This window comes from Salvia splendens, chromosome 16 (assembly GCF_004379255.2).
Source record: "Salvia splendens isolate huo1 chromosome 16, SspV2, whole genome shotgun sequence".
NCBI classification, from domain to species: Eukaryota; Viridiplantae; Streptophyta; class Magnoliopsida; order Lamiales; family Lamiaceae; genus Salvia; species Salvia splendens.
Window position 1 is genome coordinate 20,979,334 of NC_056047.1, and position 17,991 is coordinate 20,997,324.

At 36.0% G+C, this 17,991-nt stretch overlaps 2 protein-coding genes across 4 annotated transcripts; both read left to right on the forward strand.

The window, feature by feature from the left end:
• Positions 1-4,907: 4,907 nt before the first annotated feature.
• LOC121769732 (small nuclear ribonucleoprotein Sm D2-like) lies at positions 4,908-7,098 on the forward strand. Its single transcript, XM_042166476.1, has 6 exons — positions 4,908-5,017; positions 5,513-5,537; positions 5,626-5,700; positions 5,897-6,001; positions 6,123-6,242; positions 6,800-7,098. The coding sequence occupies exons 1-5, from the start codon at positions 5,013-5,015 to the stop codon at positions 6,237-6,239; spliced, it is 327 nt and encodes a 108-aa protein (XP_042022410.1). The 5' UTR covers positions 4,908-5,012; the 3' UTR covers positions 6,240-6,242; positions 6,800-7,098.
• An 8,322-nt stretch (positions 7,099-15,420) lies between these two features.
• LOC121771599 (trafficking protein particle complex subunit 12-like) lies at positions 15,421-17,864 on the forward strand. 3 transcript variants are annotated; one of them, XM_042168429.1, is made up of 2 exons: positions 15,421-16,633; positions 16,736-17,614. In XM_042168429.1, the coding sequence occupies exon 1, from the start codon at positions 15,484-15,486 to the stop codon at positions 16,630-16,632; it is 1,149 nt and encodes a 382-aa protein (XP_042024363.1). In that variant the 5' UTR covers positions 15,421-15,483; the 3' UTR covers position 16,633; positions 16,736-17,614. The 3 variants fall into 3 exon arrangements, with proteins under 3 accessions (XP_042024363.1, XP_042024364.1, XP_042024362.1); XM_042168430.1 differs by having other exon boundaries at positions 17,347-17,614; XM_042168428.1 differs by lacking the exon at positions 16,736-17,614 and adding an exon at positions 17,634-17,864 and having other exon boundaries at positions 15,422-16,633.
• Positions 17,865-17,991: the final 127 nt, after the last annotated feature.

Genomic DNA, 17,991 nt, shown 5'->3' on the forward strand with positions numbered 1-17,991 from the left:
TTATAATTTTTGAACGCTTCTATTGCTTCATCTTTACTTCTTAAAAGATAAATGTAGCAATACCTTGTGCAATCATCTATGAAAGTGATAAAGTACTTTTTACCACCTCTAGTTTGCACCATCTTTAAATCACATACGTCCGTGTGCATTAATTCAAGGGGTTTTGTGCTTTGTTCCACCGAGTGAAATGACAACTTAGTCATTTTTGCTTCAAGACAAATTTCACATTTATCTTGGGTATCCACTTCATTAGCCTTTAGTAAATCTAAATTCACTAATCTTTTAATGGCTTTCGAATTTACATGTCCCAATCTACAATGCCACAAATTTGAACATTCAGTCAAGTAAGAGGAAGTAAATGATTTATTATTAGTCAATGGCTTTGCAACACTGCGAGTTGTCACACTAAGTTTGAAAAGCCCGTCGGTTACATAACATTTTCCGAGGGATTTTCCAAACTTATACAATACAAACCTATTAGACTCAAATACAAGTTTAAACCCCTTATTAACTAGTATTGATCCTGACACTAGGTTCTTGCGGATGTCCGGGACATGCAGCACATCCTTCAGCGTTATTGTGACGCCATACGTCAACATGAGGATCACATTTCCGATGCCAAGGACTTCGGAGGATGCTTGATTCCCCATGTTGATCTTCCTTCCATCAACAGGACTGTAAGTTAAAAACTTACTCCTATCGGCACAAACATGAGCAGTTGCTCCAGTGTCGATGTACCAGCCTCCCTTGTTTTCAATCAAGTTGGCTTCTTCAGTGACCACAGCAATGAGGTCATTTTCATCCCAGTCTTTGAACTCCTTCTCAATGATGTGGGCTGCCGGCTTCTTCTTCTTGCTGCGGCAGTCTTTGGCAAAGTGGCCAGTTTGCCACATTTGAAGCATTCGCCTTCAAATTTCTTTGCAGGCTGCTTCCCTTTTCCTTTTATCCTTTTGACTTGGGCGAGGGCGTTTGTTGGAGGGACCGCCCCGCTCCAACAGATTGGCTTTGGCTTCAAGTGGGCCAAAGCCCTTAGCCTTTTGGTCATTTTTGCGCACCTCGGCCTTAATGCGCAATTTCACGATCAAGTCTTCAAAAGTCATCTACTTTTGCTTGTGCTTGAGATAGCTCTTGAAGTCCTTCCAACTAGGAGGAAGCTTGTCAATGATCGTGCACCTTAAGAATTTGTCGGGCAAGGTCATCCCTTCAGTCACCAGTGCGTGGATGATCATTTGGAGCTCTTGAACTTGCTCCATGATGGGTCGAGAGTCGACCATCTTGTAGTCTAAAAATTTGGATGCTACAACTTGTTCAGTGCCTGTAGCATTATCTATGCTGTACTTTCTTTCTAGGCTTTCCCACATCTCTTTTGATGTGGTTACAACGGAGTATACATTGTACAAACTATCATCTAAAGCACTTAGAATGAAATTTTTACAATCTCCTTTTCTCCAAGCTTCATAGTCTGCCATGACCTCAAGCCTAGTCTCTTGATCGCTTGGCGCGGGCGGCTCGTTTTCCGTGAGGAAGTTGGCGACGCCCAATGTTGTCAAGTAGAACAACATCTTTTGGTACCACCTTTTGAAGTCGGATCCTCCAAACTTTGGTGGCTTCTCGGCAGGTGGCATCACTCTTGGTGCCAAAGGTACCGTACTTGGTCCATGGAAGGAACCAATTCCGTTGCCCCCGAAAGAGCCAACAACGTGGTTGGGCATAGAGCCCCCACCATTCATGTTGGGCATGGAGCCCGCCATGGTCGTACCAGCCCCGAAGGAACTAGCACCCTCTTGAGACCCGAAGGTCCCAGCATTCGTGTGAGACCCGAAGGCCCCAGCACTCGTGTGAGACCCGAAGGCCCCAACACTTGACCCATTAAAGGATCCGAAGGAACCACTAAAAGTGGAACCAACCGATCCACTCGAGCTGGATCCACCAGTGGGCCCAAGGGGGTTAACAAACTCCCAAGGGGTTATTGATGAAGATGGATAGCGCCCAGGAGTGGGCATCACTGTCGGAATTGACGATGTGTTGACCGGTGCAGTGGTCGACATGGTGGATGAAGATGGGGCGGCGGTGGTGGCAGCGACGGTGTTGGCGTTGGTCGACATCTCTAAGCAAAGGTATTTAAAGTTTCAAAAGTTTTAAGTTTAGTTAGCGTCGGAATCCTTCAACGGCAAGTATACCTCGACTTGCGATTGTTGGGGATAATGCTGGAATTACAAGAGATAAACAATACCGGGCGTAATACAACCCAAGAAGGAAGGAAGAACTAAAACTGAAAATTACAATGAAATCGAAACTGTAAAACTGGAAATAAACTTAGCCGAGTCGAGGAGTCCTCTTTTCGCAAGACGAGATACGCCCCGGTAGTGCTCTCAGTTTGGCGTGTCGTCCCCAAAGATAAAACGGCTACGTCTCTGGTGAAGCAGCACCGCAATCAACAGAGCTCCGGCGAACTGGATGGAGGAGAGGGCAGAGCTTCAGAAAGAAAGACTATGCAGAGAGATGATGCTTGTTCTGATTGTGCTCTATATCTAATGCAAGGAATGACTAGCCTATTTATAGGCTTGGTCCACTGCATGGATTAACTCAGCCTTGATGGCTGTCATCATAGTTCATTATGGCGGGGCTGTAACCGCCGACCGTTATGAGTTTGAAAGCTGGAGTGGTCGACTTTGAATCTAGACGATGTACACGCCCTAGTTCAACCGTCACATGTGGACTTCGACTTGATCAAGACGCTGATCAAGCCATCGCTCAAGGCGCAGCGGGTCGAGTTGATCAGGCTACTGAAGCCATCGCTCAAGGTGCAGCAGGCCGAGTTGATCAAACTGCTGATCAAGGCGCAGCATGTCAAGTTGATCAGGCTGCTGCCCAAAACTTAGGTGGTCCAAAACATTAAGTCTGGATCCAGGGACAAGCCTAAGAACCAAGCCCAAGAACCACCCAAGGGCAAGGGCAAGGGCAAGGGCAAGGGCTCGGGTACGGTCATAGGCGCGGCTCGGCTCGGCGCGCGTGTGGGCTCTTTCACCCATCTTAGTCCACGATAATTACTAAGTGTAATAAGTCACTTAATAAATACACAGTTAAAGATGTGTATCATCTCATATGTGGGATAATTAACACTAGTTAATTACTCCCTACACTTTCAACTCCTAGCTTTATCAAAAGCTACAATGTGACCAACTTTAATCAACTATTTCTTACTCACCGGGAATCGGATTTAAGAAAGTGAATATACTACGGTCATCTACGTGGAACGTAGATCGACGCTATATCATTTAATTCTCCAAAATTAAATGTCTCGTCACATTTATTATTGGTCTAACTTCATTGACCGGACATCTTAAAACAAGATTTCAACAATCCCCACATGAGTGGAAATAGCCAAATGCATATGCATGCAGACACAAGCTCAACCCTCACGAGGTATATAAGCATAAGGATAGGTAGTTTGTTGGCTTTGAACCCTTCATAGTCGACACCATCGGATACACAGGCGGCTTAGTAGCGCGATGCTTTGAACTAATCCCCCACGGCGTGCACCGAGACAATGGTGTTAACGCTTAAACACCTCAACCTCATCCGTTCTCACGTTTTGTGTCCTTTGCGGTCTTGGACACCACTTTGGATTCATAAGTGCGTTTTATGAAGCGACCACACTTCGCACTTACATAGGTGATTCTTAGTCAAGTACCTTGCCATACTTGGTCTCTTTGAGAACTCCATCTCTTCTCATCTTCTATGTGGGATAATTAACACTAGTTAATTACTCCCTACACTTTCAACTCCTAGCTTTATCAAAAGCTACAATGTGACCAACTTTAATCCACTATTTCTTACTCACCGGGAATCGGATTTAAGAAAGTGAATATACTATGGTCATCTACGCGGAACGTAGATCGACGCTATATCATTTAATTCTCCAAAATTAAATGTCTCGTCACATTTATTATTGGTCAAACTTCATTGACCGTACATCTTAAAACAAGATTCCAATAGAAATATAGTAGAAACCGAGTTTGACTCAAAATTTGACAATTAACCACTCCATCACAAATAAAAAACCGATATTCATGACATATTTGTGTGTCCAATAATTACAGTTACATATCTAAGCCAATTCTCATTTTTTTTCTTTCTCTATCTATAATTATTACTCTTATTAATTACTTTCTCCATCCCACTCAAGATGTTCATATTTTTTACTGACCCAAAATTTTAAGAGAAATTGTTTAGTGGAGTAAATAAAGAGAAAAAAAATAATTGAATATTTTAATAGGGAGAAAGGAGGGTGAGATTTATCTTCAAATATAGAAAGTGAATATTTTAAATAAGAAAAATAAAAAAAAAAGTAAATGTTGATATCTTAAGTGGGACAGAGGGAGTAATACGCACCACGTGACAATATATCCGGACCACTTAATTATTAGTAATACTTATTGATCACACCCACACATGCAATCTCTTATTATTACTACTATATATTTTAGATGAAAATAGCCATCTATGCTATAAATACTACTCCCTCCCTCCGTCTGCAAATAGGAGTCCCGTTTTTCCATTTTAGTTCGTCCGTAAATAAGAGTCCCGATTTATTTTATTATAAATGGTAATAGGGTCTCACTTTCCACTAACTTTTTTCACCATATTTTATTTAAATTAATATATACAAATGGACTCATATTCCACTAACTTTTTTTTCACCTAGTTTCCTTAACATTTCTTAAAACCCTTGTCGCCAAGAAATGCTATTTCTAATGGCGGACAAAAAGAGTATTATTTAAATCGTCTGCATGATTTAAAAATTTAAACAATCAAAAGCAATAAAAAAGGCCCAACTAAGGCCCAATTTATTTCATACGAAAAGTCTAAGTGGGCCGGCCCCTTTATTTCATTTCAGGGTTTTAGAAGGAGGCTTTGAAAACTGAGCAGCTGCTTAGATCTTTCTCTCTCCATTTCTCCGTTTTCTAGGGTTTCTACTCCCTTGCTATCTCTGCGAATCAGATTCCAGTATGAGGTATGAATTATTCCTTGTCAAACGTTTACTATTTCTCATTCTCATCGTCGTGATGCTGATAGTCGAATTCTGTACATTTTCTGTTTACTCTGCAATTACTCTTTTTTTTGGTGATATTGGTCGAGTTTTTGAGGGCCTGCTTGGTTGGATTTTAGCTCTTGTTTATATATCTATCTATGTGCGTGTTTGATGGCGAGAAAATTGGATTTAATATTGTTCGATTTATGAACGCAAAGAGGCGAAATGGGTTGTGTCGGTTTAAATTGAACCTTTTCGTTTCCAGTGATGGTAAATTACTGTTTCTAGCTCGATTTTGCTTTTCTCTCTGGATTTGCCCCGCATTTGACAATTCTTAGTGGTAGTTGAAAATATCCAATTTTATCTGGATGTTTCATTTCAATATTTTATCAATAATGTGTGTTTGAGAGACTTTCTGGTCAATCAAATTTTCTGTTGCAATTATTTTAATTATTGCTGTTTTTTTTTCTTTTACAGTCGGCCAATGGAAGAAGATGCTCCCGTAAGTTGCAATCCTTTATGACATGGTTTTAGTTGTTTTTTTTGAACCTTTTGTGACTTTTTTGGGTTAATTTGGACAATTTTTACAGGTGAAGAATGAGGAGGAGGAGTTCAACACCGGTCCACTTTCGGTCTTGATGTTAAGTGTTAAGAATAACACACAGGTATTGATTAGTTCAAGATAATAATGGCTGATATATGTCGCCAGTTTGTATGATTATGTGAATTTTAGTTTCAAATTCGCGTATTATCATTGCTCTTTCATTATGGAATGTTCAGCAGGAACAAGTCTTGTATTTATCAACCTAAAGCAGTTAAACTGTGTATTATCTCTGATTTTTTGACACGGTTGCTTGGTAGGTGCTCATCAATTGCCGTAACAACAAAAAGCTTCTGGGCCATGTGAGGGCTTTTGATCGCCACTGCAACATGGTGCTTGAAAATGTCCGGGAGATGTGGACTGAGGTTTGTTTATGTTTTTTACTGTTCATGGCATGCTTATACATCCAATTTCAAATTGTTAACAAATTGTTTATGCTGTTGGAATATGTTTCTAAACATTCATCAAATTCTGTCCATTATATAGATACCTAAGACTGGTAAAGGAAAAAAGAAAGCGCTTCCAGTTAACAAGGATCGTTTTATTAGCAAGATGTTCCTCCGAGGAGATTCCGTGATCATTGTCCTCAGAAATCCTAAGTGATGGGTATGTCTCAATACTTGTGTTTACTGAGCAATATATTTCTGTTTATACTTTGTGTCCCGGGACAGCGACAGCCTTTATTTATCGAATTTTGACAATTAATAACTCTTATGGATCTGCTTTGGTTCCATATGGATTTAAAGTTTGGTTAAGGCATGGTTGTTTCAATGATTTTTATTGTCTTTATGAAATATGTTGGCTTACTCATGCCACTTTCTTTGTTCAACCCTGAATTCTATATGGAGTTGAGTATTTGATGTTTAGCGATCCTCTTGTTGAGGTTTTTTTCTGATAAGCATTTATATATGATGATTTTGTACATCATATATGAAGTATGAAAATTATATGCTGTTTAATTGCAGTTGCTGCTCTTATATCAAACCCACCTCTTTTGTGAAATGTGTATTTTATTATCATATTCTCCTCGTTACCATTGATCTGGAACTGAAGTTGACATCCAAACAAAGCATCATGATCTCTCAGTTATCTGTTTATTTTTTGTGCCCATCTTAGTAAATTTGCTTCTTTGCATGCTAATTATTTTCTCTACATTCTTGCAGATTGCATTACTTTGGCTGTAATGTGACTTTATTTTGTACTGTGAATGTTGCCAGACTGGAGCTTATCGATGATGACAAGGTTTATCTTTCTTAGGTGTAATCTTTTGGAACTCATCTTTCCTTCATTAGGTCTTCTCAACCCTTGATAATTTTAGTATCGAGAGTATGGTGTATACTTTCTCTGTGGTGGATTCTTGGTAAAAATTTATGAGCTGTCCAGTTATTTTCTTATGCATTGCAATCTGTAGACTGACCACCTCTCTATATATCATATGATAAACATCAAACACTCCTGATAATCTCCGATGCTCACTCTCGTTGCATGTGCATGTACCCATTTACATGTTTTCCTTGGAGAAGTTGGGTCTAAACTCTATTTTTAGATTATATGGTCGGAATATCTTTGAGAGGTGCACCGCGCCTGTCTTTATGGCTCAATTTCTTCCGTCTCTACGTCCTCATCGAACTCTTTCTGAATCAAAATCAACTAATAAACATAACATTTGTAGGGTCTAGTGTTGATTTATTGTATCTTCTTTTTATTTGTTTCATGAATTTCAAGAAAATAAGTTGATATATATATATGTCAAACTCAACTCCATCATTCCACTGATATATAGGGATGCAAAATTGCAGTAGATGACAACATAAATGTTACAGATATGAAATAGAATGCTATATTGTTTATCTGTTCTCTTCTCCTTCATTCTTTACTAAATAAATCCCTCTTCCTGCTTTTTTGTGTAATATAATTATAAGTACTCCTTTTATTTTTTTCATTTTTCTCCAACAACACCAAAGAAGGTTCGACTATAATATTTAAGCAGATGAATTATTTTGAAATTCCGACGTTAAAATTGTCATCGAGAAGCAAGTCTTCCCACTCCCATAAGCTGCTCTTCTGAATCTTCGATGTCCAACAAGTGTTGTCTCCCGAAGTACCCTAAAATCACAACAACATACTCAACGCAAAAAAAGGAATAATTATTAAAAAATGAAATTTCAAGAACTTGGTGTCTTTTGAAAAAGAAATAAAAGGAAAAGAAAAATGTGAACACGTAAATATCCACCTCTTGCTTTGAAGCATTCAACATGTTTGATTGGCTGGTCTCTTCAGCCTTATCAGTGAAGTTGCAAGCTGCATATTGCGAGCTAGTTTGTATCGTATCATCCTTATTAGTGAAGTTGCAAGTTGCATATTGTGTGCTACCATAACCTGTAAATATTGTGCTTGGAGTAGATCTGTGAAAAATATTAAAAGGGTACATTTCAGTGTGACATTACAAATTCACTATGAAAATGGATAAATTCAACTTTTAAAAAAAAGTATTTACCTTGGAGGTGGCATGTTGCTCAAGTTCGGGATGGAATTGTAGAGTGCATTTGAAAATTTTGCCTAAAAATAATTTACATATTGTAGAATTATTGATCAATTGCAAAAGACATACTCCCTCCGTCCCAACTTAAGAGTCCTATTTTGTCATTTCCGTCCATCCCAACTTAACAGTCCTATTTCACTTTAACCATAAATGGTAAGTAGGCCCCACATTCCACCAACTTATTCTACTCACATTTTATTATAAAAGTATTCCACTAACTTATTCTATCCACTTTTCTTTACATTTCTTAAAACCTGTGCCCTTACTAATTAAGACTCTTAAGTTGGGACGCAGTGAGTATTTGCTATATATAAACAAATATTACCTGTTGAGAATTTTGAAACGAGATACGAAGGTTCGATGTGTTGGGTGTATCTAGATCCGAATTTACTATGCCTTGAACTTGGACTTTCGCACTGTAAAAAATTAAAAACAATAGTATATTTTTCCATTTGGTCAACAAAAAACATAAGTAAATAAAATTATCAGTATACAAATTTACCTCAATAATGGACTTATCGCTGAATTGAGCTCGTTATCCATTAAATTTGAAGAAAATGAAATCTCATGATCTTGGTTTTGCAACACCCTTGAATCCATCTAATCATACTAATATTTAGTATTATGAACATGTTTAACAAATTATATATATATTTTTTACATACTTGAAAATTCGGTTGGACATTTGATGTTTGCAGATGATTAAACAACGCGCCCTACAAATTAAATATATCTCTTAGCACGTAAATTAATATATTTATGATTTATTATGTAAAAATTTGTAAATGGTCCATTTTGTCCTAGTTGTTTGGGCATTTACTCGAATATGTCCCACCATTTAGGCAATTACCATTTGATCATATCTCTATCGTTTCGTTTTTGAGAATAAATGTCATGCTTAAAATCTTCGGCGATCAAAATATCTATTGTATGATAACCAAAATTAAACATCGATTATCCAAAGTAGACATCGATAATCCAAAATTATACCTCGATATCTAATACATTGATCGCCTGAATTTATTCGCAGAAGATTTTATTTTTGAAAATGAAACATGAGTACTAATTGGTAATTGCCTAAACTATGTGATATTTTGAGTAAACGATTCAAATGATAAGACAAAATGGATCCTTTATCCTCTCAAAAATATTTTAGAAAATAATAGTAAGATGAAATTTAGAAACTAACTTTTTTAGCTTGGACTCCTTCGAGAGAATGATTAATGTTTCTCTCACACCAAGACAATAGGTGTAAGGAAGGCTCCTGCTCCGGATCCAATTCATAATCTCTAAGAAAATTAAAATAATTATTTAATCAACATGGCATAATAAGGATTAAGAAATGAAATGAAATTAGATTAGGTTAAAACACTAAAATAATTACCTGAGATTTGTTTCTAATATTTGCAGCTCTAGGCCACTCTTTTTAATTTGCAATTCAAGATTCTGATAAGGACCAATTATATAAGTACTATAATTCACAATTTAGATACATATGTATTTAGAAGGTAGATAGTGTGAGAAATCAATCATACCTCAATTCTTGAATTAGTTAGCCCCAAAAAAGAACCCATCAAATTCCATATATATGCACCAAATATATAATATTTTATTGTCAGCTAGGGAATTAGATTAAAAGATAGTAATTAACTTAATTTTTGTTGAAAGTACGGAATTAAATTAACATTTAAAATTGCACAAACTAAAATTGAAGGTATAAATTTTGTGTGTGTGAGGGAGAGAGAGTTAATTACTGTTTATCCAAATATTGCAACTTGCTATTGTCACTTTTAATATGATCCAGATTCTTCAACTTCTCCAGTTTCCTCTTCATGTAAATAATTGAATAGAAAATATAAAAATATTTCTTTTGGAAAAAAATCAAAATAAAATGTACATAACCATAATAAATTTATTTATTTAAAAAAAATACCTGAACATCATCTAATTCCCTGCATTTCGCCAACCACAGACAGCAGCATATCACAATTATCATTAGCAAAACAAAATAAGTAGTAATTACTTAAATAAAAGTTAATAATCGAGAATTTTGACTACCTCAATCTACTCTCTGCTGGTAGATCAACATAACGATGGAGCACATCTTCGATTCTGCGAGGGTGAAACATAAAAGCATAAAAAAAATTATTGAGTTTAATAAATTTTTTCTATTCTCTTCAATTTTGGCATAGAAAGAATTTTTTTTATTGAGTTACATTTCACACCCACCGTTTTTTATTGCAGAACTTGCTAATCCGGCCAGATGGCGAAAAGGCAACAAATGCGACATCAACGTCGCAGCAAATCGCGATTTCATTCGCCTTCTTCATGAGGCTGCTGCGACGCTTTGAAAACGTCACTTGACATTTTGTTACGTCTTTTATTTTTTTCATGTCAATTTTTCGACCCATCTTGTTTAGTGTTGCTATGTAAGTTGGCAAAATGTTGTGTCCACAAGCACTATATTTATAGGCCTAAGAAACTTTGTACTAATATGAATTAAAAAAAATGTGAATATGAGGTGAACTAACAAGAGGTGAACTAACTCCTACATTTATTATTAGCTTGTTGAAAATTACTAGTTTCCAATAAGTCGTGTTTGGCAGTATCTTATTTGGCGACGATGACTTTTTTTTTTATTCTAAATTTAACATTTCAAAAGTAACAACAGTGTTTAGTAAAATATGAATTGCAACACAGAAAATACAATAAAAATATCTTGTTGCGTAGTGAATCATTTAATTTCAAAATCTATTTTTTTGTTAAAAATATTTGCGCCAAACAGGATTTTGACTAATCTCTTGCAATAATTAGGTAATTGGGAAAATCCGATGCTACTGATTCTGTACCTCTATTAAAAGAAAATAACCATGATTTTACAGTGACACGTGTCATATGCACACGTCATATTGTGAATGAATTGTTGGAAGATTTATTGAGAAAAGAAAATGGTTTGTAGCTTATGCCAAATTATAATGAGGATTAGCACCAAACTAAATTCTACAGATATTGGGATGAGATTTCTTCTCATTATTTCTTCTCTTGTGATTAGAGACTTATTTTAGTGCAAATAAAAGTCACACTAAGTATGAAAAAGCAAACAAGGCAAATATAGTAGTTATGTTATTATTTTTGTACAGTATAAATATATTTGTATACTGCAAAATATTAGTGTAGATACAAACAATATTGTTTGGAAATCTTGTATATTTCGATATGACAAAAGTATAATTGATTGATTTTAAAGAAAGGGCATCAAACTTAGTTTTTAAATGAAAAAACTAACCCTAATAGCAATGCTTTTAAACGATAAAAAAGAAACTGGCATCAAACTTAGTTTTTATATAAAAAACTAATCCTAATTAGCAATGTTTTAAACGATGTTCATAGAAATTTAACAAAATGTATTAATTTAAAAAACTAATTAAACATTTTGTATTATTTACGTAAACTTAAAATTTTGGTATCAATTTGATATATTAATGACATTTTGTATGTCTGGTGTAATTTCTCATTTGATTTTATTTGATGTAGTTTTGCACTATTTTCTGATATGTTTACCCTTTTTTGCCCCTTTTTGTTTGAATGAATATTAACATATGTATTTAGCAATATTAAATTATTATTTTTTGTTAATTTTTTTCATAAAATAATATATATCAAATTAACATTGTATTTGATTTGATGTTCATTGAATATTTTTTTGTTAAGCTAAATAAATTGAGACTAAATGGAGAATGGAGAATGAAAGAGAAATTAAATAAATAATGGAGTAAAAAAGAGAAGAAAATGGGAAAAGATATAGTAGAGATAAGAAAGATATATTATCATTAAAATATCATTTAAAACTAAAAAGAACAAAAAATGCAAAAAAAAGTAAAAAATTAGTACTCTTCTGTCCAATCATATATGACACATTTCTTTTGGGCATAAATTTTTAGGGAGTGGTATTTAGTAATTAAATAAAAAGAGAATAGAGTAGGAGTGAGAAAAAAGTTGAGAGAAAAAATAGGAGAGATGATAAAGTAAGAGAGAGATAGAGTGTTGTTTTTTTGCCATAAAATAAAGTGTCACTTAATGGGACAACCCAAAGATAATACGTCTCACTTATAGTGGGACGAAGGGAGTACTCCCTCCGTTCCGTAGTAGTTGAGTCATTTTTTTTATTTTGGGTATTCATAATATAGTCATTTCCTTTTTTAGTAATAAGTACTTTATTATCTCTTTTACTGTATTATCTATTTCCCTTTCTCACTTTATTCTTACTTTTATTTTATTATCTCTTTCGTACTCCACTTTATTGTCTCTCCAAAATTCTTGAGCCAGTATAGATAAGTCTTACGTAGACCGGAACAGAGGGAGCAGTAAATGACAAAAATATACTATTGATAGACTCATTTATACAAAAGATCATTTAGGCGTTACATTGTAAAAGTAAGTTAACGATATTTTCAACCTAGATATATATATCGACAACCTATCACGAACGGTTGCAATTGTCGGTCCAAAGTCACTTTCTATATTGGATGATTGATGCCAGTGATGTGCGGTATAGCACTGGATGATGTTGGAATCGTGGTCCGGTCAACGCAATTGGACCGGGTTGTACAAGTGACGGATTATTTAATTTTGAAATAATTAAATAATTTATAATCGATCTACGCTCCGAGTGGATGATTGTGGTATATTCACTTTCTCTAAACCGATTCGCGGTGAGTAAGAAATAATATATTGAAGTATGTCACGATATATGGAGATATGTAATTAATTAATTAATTAATCTTATTTTGGACACGTAGGTAAAACAATGTGGCAAATGAGCATACGGAGAAACTTCGTAGAATGCATGCACATTGATCGGGACGACCAGATACATTTCTGGAACTAACAACTACGTGAGAGGTGTCTAGGTACATCCGTCCAGATTCATGCTCCATGATTGACGTTTGTAACGTCTATAACGTTTGTAACCGCCGACCGTTACAAATTAGCCTTAATGGCAGAGTTGACTCTTATCCTCCACATGACCTATAAATAGTCAAGCACACTCTTGCATTCTCTACACCATTTCACAAGCATACACAACATAAGCTCTCTTCTTCTCTGCATTGTCTTTTCTGTCGAAGCTTTGCCCTCTCCTCCATCTAGTTCGCTGGAGCTCTGCTGATAGCGGTGCTGCTTCATCAAAGACGTAGCCGTTTTATCTATGGGGACGAGATGTCAATCCGAGAGCACTACCGGGGCGTATCTCGTCTTGCGGAAAGAGGCCTCCTCGACTCGGCTTTTTTCAACTATTTTACAGTTTATTGTTTCGATTTCTTCATTGTAATTTCATTTCATTTTATTTTTTCTTTGTTCCTTTTTCTTGGATTGTATTACGCCCAATTACTGTTTATCTTCTTGTAATCCAGAAAACCAATAGATGAATGACGTTGTGATAAGTTCTTCATGTTTGGTTAAACCAAGTATGATATCTTGATGGTTGTTTATTTCTAAATCTATACAAGTAATATCGGACGTTCAATATTGATCATAAGCTACTTTAATTTGTTAGTTGCGAGTTTTTCACAACTTAAAAATCATAAAATCTAACGTTGATCAACTTTTAAGAAGATGATTTAATATTGAATTCCTCATTTAGGATTTTTTTTAAAACTCCTCATCTCTCATATTATGATACTTCTCTCAGATTTAAAGTTTGATAAAATATTGCCTACGCGATATTCAAACATTGAATAAGGGTGATGTGTAGTGTGTGATAGGAGTTGCAAGGTGTTGTCTACAAAAAAGATGATATGCAATAACGCATATTTTGGTCTATAGGAGTATGAGATCCATGTACGTCAAGTTGTGTTCTAGAATAGATTTAATTTCACCAAAATTAATTTGTAAGAACGATAATCTACTTATAATAGTACTACCTCCGTCTCGCATTAACGGTCACATTTACTTTTCTCCACTTATTTTTATAAAAAAAATAATAAATAGTTAAAGTCAAAGAAATAGTAAAATAAGAGAGAGAATAAGGTAGAGAAGAAAGAATAAGGTAGAGAAGAGTCTTCTTTACATTATTCTCTCTCTTATTTTACTATTTTTCTAATTTAACTATTTATTATCATTTTTATAAAATGAGTGCAAAAAAAATAAATTTGATAGTTAATGCGGGACAAATGTAGTACTAATTTTCATTTATTAGAATACTACTACCTCATTCCATAATAGATGACATAGTTGGAGAATGACACGATATTTTAGGAAATATTGTTTTGTGTTAGGTGGATAGAAAAATAGTATATTTATATTAATGTGAGAGAAATTTTTTCAAAAAAGGAAATGTGACATCTTTTATGGGACAAACTAAAAAGAAAAATGAGACCTCTATTATGGAACGGAGGGAGTATCTTTTAATCAAATTAAGGAGTAATAAAATTTTATCTATTAAAATAATGTTTATATTTACAACATCAACTTTTAATTTATTAGAACACTCATTTTTCGTTAATAATTAACTTTTGCAAATTAGAATAATAACTTTTTTATTTGGATGAACGATACGTTTTATTTAAATTCATTTATTTAAAAAAAATAATTTTCTGACATGAACAATAGTCATTTATTTAGTACTCTCTTCGTCCCACAAGAATATGCACTCTTTCCTATTTAGTCTGTCCCACAAGAATATGCACTTTCTAATTTTGGAAACCCTCTTCTTTCTAATGAGGTGAGACTCATTCTCCACTAATAATACTATATTTACCTTTTCTCTCTATCTCTCTCTTACTTCACCAATTTTGCATTAAAACCTGTGCCGAACCCAAAGTGCATTTTCTTTTGGGACGGAGGGAGTATTTGCTAAAAAAACACTTTTGATCTCAATAGAAATATCTTTTACTTTCAAATATGATAACTTTAAACACTATTTTTATTTTATTAAAATAATACTCCATCCGTCCCATAAAATTATAACCATATGATATGTCATGATAATTAAGATAACATTGGTAAAGTAAGATAAATGAGAATAATGATACTCATAGTGTTAGTGGATCGTGAGACCCGCAGCTGACGGGACGAGTCTGAGTCCGTTTTGGGCTGCATTGCAGATGCCCTATTAGTTTCATTTATTGGACCAGTAGAATTTTTAATCAAAGCCTTTAAATTAAAGGTATGTCGACTTATTGGTTTATTCAATTTTGAAACCCAATGATTTTGGGCCTTTCAAAAGGCCCAATTATATTCCTCAACAAAACAAGACAACAAATTGATGCACATGTCACCGACGGCGCACGATAGCTTTCCTCCGCCATGGATCCTTCTGAATCTGAATCACTACCGGCGAGCTCTTCTCCGATCAACTCCGCCTCCGCCTCCGCGGTCGAAGATCCTCTCTCGAGTCCGTACGCCTCTCTGAACTCTCACTGCCACGACCTCTCCACGCTGCAGGACCTCGCCTGCCGCGGCGCGTGGCGGACGATCCTGGACAAGGTAGCGCGCTCGCGCTCGCTTTCCCTCCTTTCTCGGCCGCACGAGCATCTAATTTACCTCACTTTCAACGTCCTCGCCCTGGTCAAGCTCCGCCGCTTCGCCGACGCGCAGCAGGAGTTCGAAACCCTAGATGACGATCTCGGATCGAAGCAATACCAGTTCGAGTCGTTTCCGGATCAGTACCCGAACAACAAGTCCGGATCTATGGTTCCGTTCGCGCTCCGTTGGCTGCACGCGCACTTGCCGTTTACGCTAGGTGATCGCCAATTATCTCTCGATCGCCTTTACGTTCTCCTGCATTTCATTCGCGACACGAAATTGTCGCGCAATCGCGATTCGGTTACTGAAATCTCGATCGATCTGTGGAGGAAGCGTGAAACGTTTGTGATCAATTCTATTGTGAGTCACCATTTGACTCTGAAGGAATTTAAGGTGTGTCTCTATTTGTTGAAATCGGAGACTAGTAAACTTGAGGATCCGTTCATGGTGTCGAAATTAGGTTACGTTCAGATGCAATACGGCGATTTGGAAGGGGCTAAACGGAGCTTTGAATTGGTTGAGAAAATGGTGGAGAAGAGTGAGGGTGGGGATGCGAATTCGAATTCGAATTCGAATTTGAAGAATTTGGTAGGTAGGAATAAGGCATTGACATATTTGGTTGGGAAGGATTATGTATCAGCTGTGAGGGAGTATGAGGCGTGTATGGAGAGGGATGCATCCGATTTTGTGGCGATCAACAACAAAGCTCTTTGTTTGATGTATTTGAGGGATTTGTCGGACTCGATTAAGGTGCTGGAGAGCGCGCTGGAGAGGGTTCCGACTGTGGCGTTGAATGAGACACTTGTTGTGAATCTGTGTAGTATGTATGAGCTGGCTTATGTGAATCATGCTGATATAAAGAAGACACTTAGTACTTGGATTGCGAGAGTGGCTCCTGACGACTTTGATACCTCGTGTACCAGGATTTGAGGTACCAAATGTTTTGAAATGTGATTGATTTCTGCATTCGATATCTGTAGCTGTTCTTTTTGTTGTGATGAATATGATTATGATGCTTATGATTGTTCTGCAGCAGGTTTTCGTCACAGGTCTGCTTAGTTGTAAGATTAATTCAAAATGCTTAGTTGTATGATTATAATTAATCTGGAAATTCTTGGGGAACACAAATTTCAAGTGATTGTCGTATTCAGATGCTAATGCGAGTTACTTCAGTCACAACTCACAAACATTGTTTGCTTGAAAATGATCAAATTCTGCGTTGCAATTGAGATTTGAGGTGCCGAAAAATTTGAAATGCACTGGCTTTCTCTGCATTTGATATGTGTAGCTGTTCTTTGTTCTGTGTGGCATGGATTTTTTGCTCGAATCACTAGTCTTTATTCATGATGATGACGATTGTTTTTCTTGTCTATGATTGTGGAGGAACTGTGATGCTTGTGACTGTACATGATTCTGTATATGTAAGTGGAGGATTATGCATAATCTGGAAATTCTTCCGGAACACAAATTTCGTGTGACGGTTGTATTCATATGCCAATGCAATTTGTTTCAGTCACAAGCATGATTTGGTAATTGCTACTACATTCATTTTCGTGCCTACCTGTTCTTGTCGTAGAATCACATACTGTAGCAAGAGTACTTTTACCTTCACGATTCACTAGTGTCCATCAACGTATATTGTAGACGCAGTTGCTAGCATTGCATACTATACATCCGTCGTGCCCAGCTTGAGGCGCGAGTTCTCTCTATTCTCTGACATTATCCACCTAAAATGGAGCAACGGAGTAAGCTTTTGCTTAAAAGGATTCCATTTTGGCTGTTTCTTTGTCTTGCTTGTTTTAGCTTGACATGCCTATAACTGTAATATATTTTCCGAGGGATTGTTTGGATGAGGATATGAGACTTTAATTGTGAAATGTGAAATGTGAAATGTGAGTATATTTTTTGCTTAGTGTTAACTTATTTTTCAGGCAATGTTGCAAAGGTGCTTGGTGACCTTGTCCTAGTGTCAGGGAGGCTGATTTGGAGAGAGAGAGAGAGAGAGAGAGAGAAAATATCCAAACACATCTTCACTTCATCCCAAACATAGTCTATTACTTGATTTAATAAGTTTTCTTTTTTTTTTCCATGACATAACTCAATGAATTCTTGAAGGCAACAATCTATCATTTTAGATGAGTAAACAAGTTTAAAGTGAGAAATTCCTGTGACCATTTTACTTTCTTAAACATTTTACACGCACAAAGTTGCAACTTTACGCTGCAAAATTTTCAACAAATATTTCTTTAATTACAAAATGCTCAATCCGAATAAAACAAGTTTGTTAGT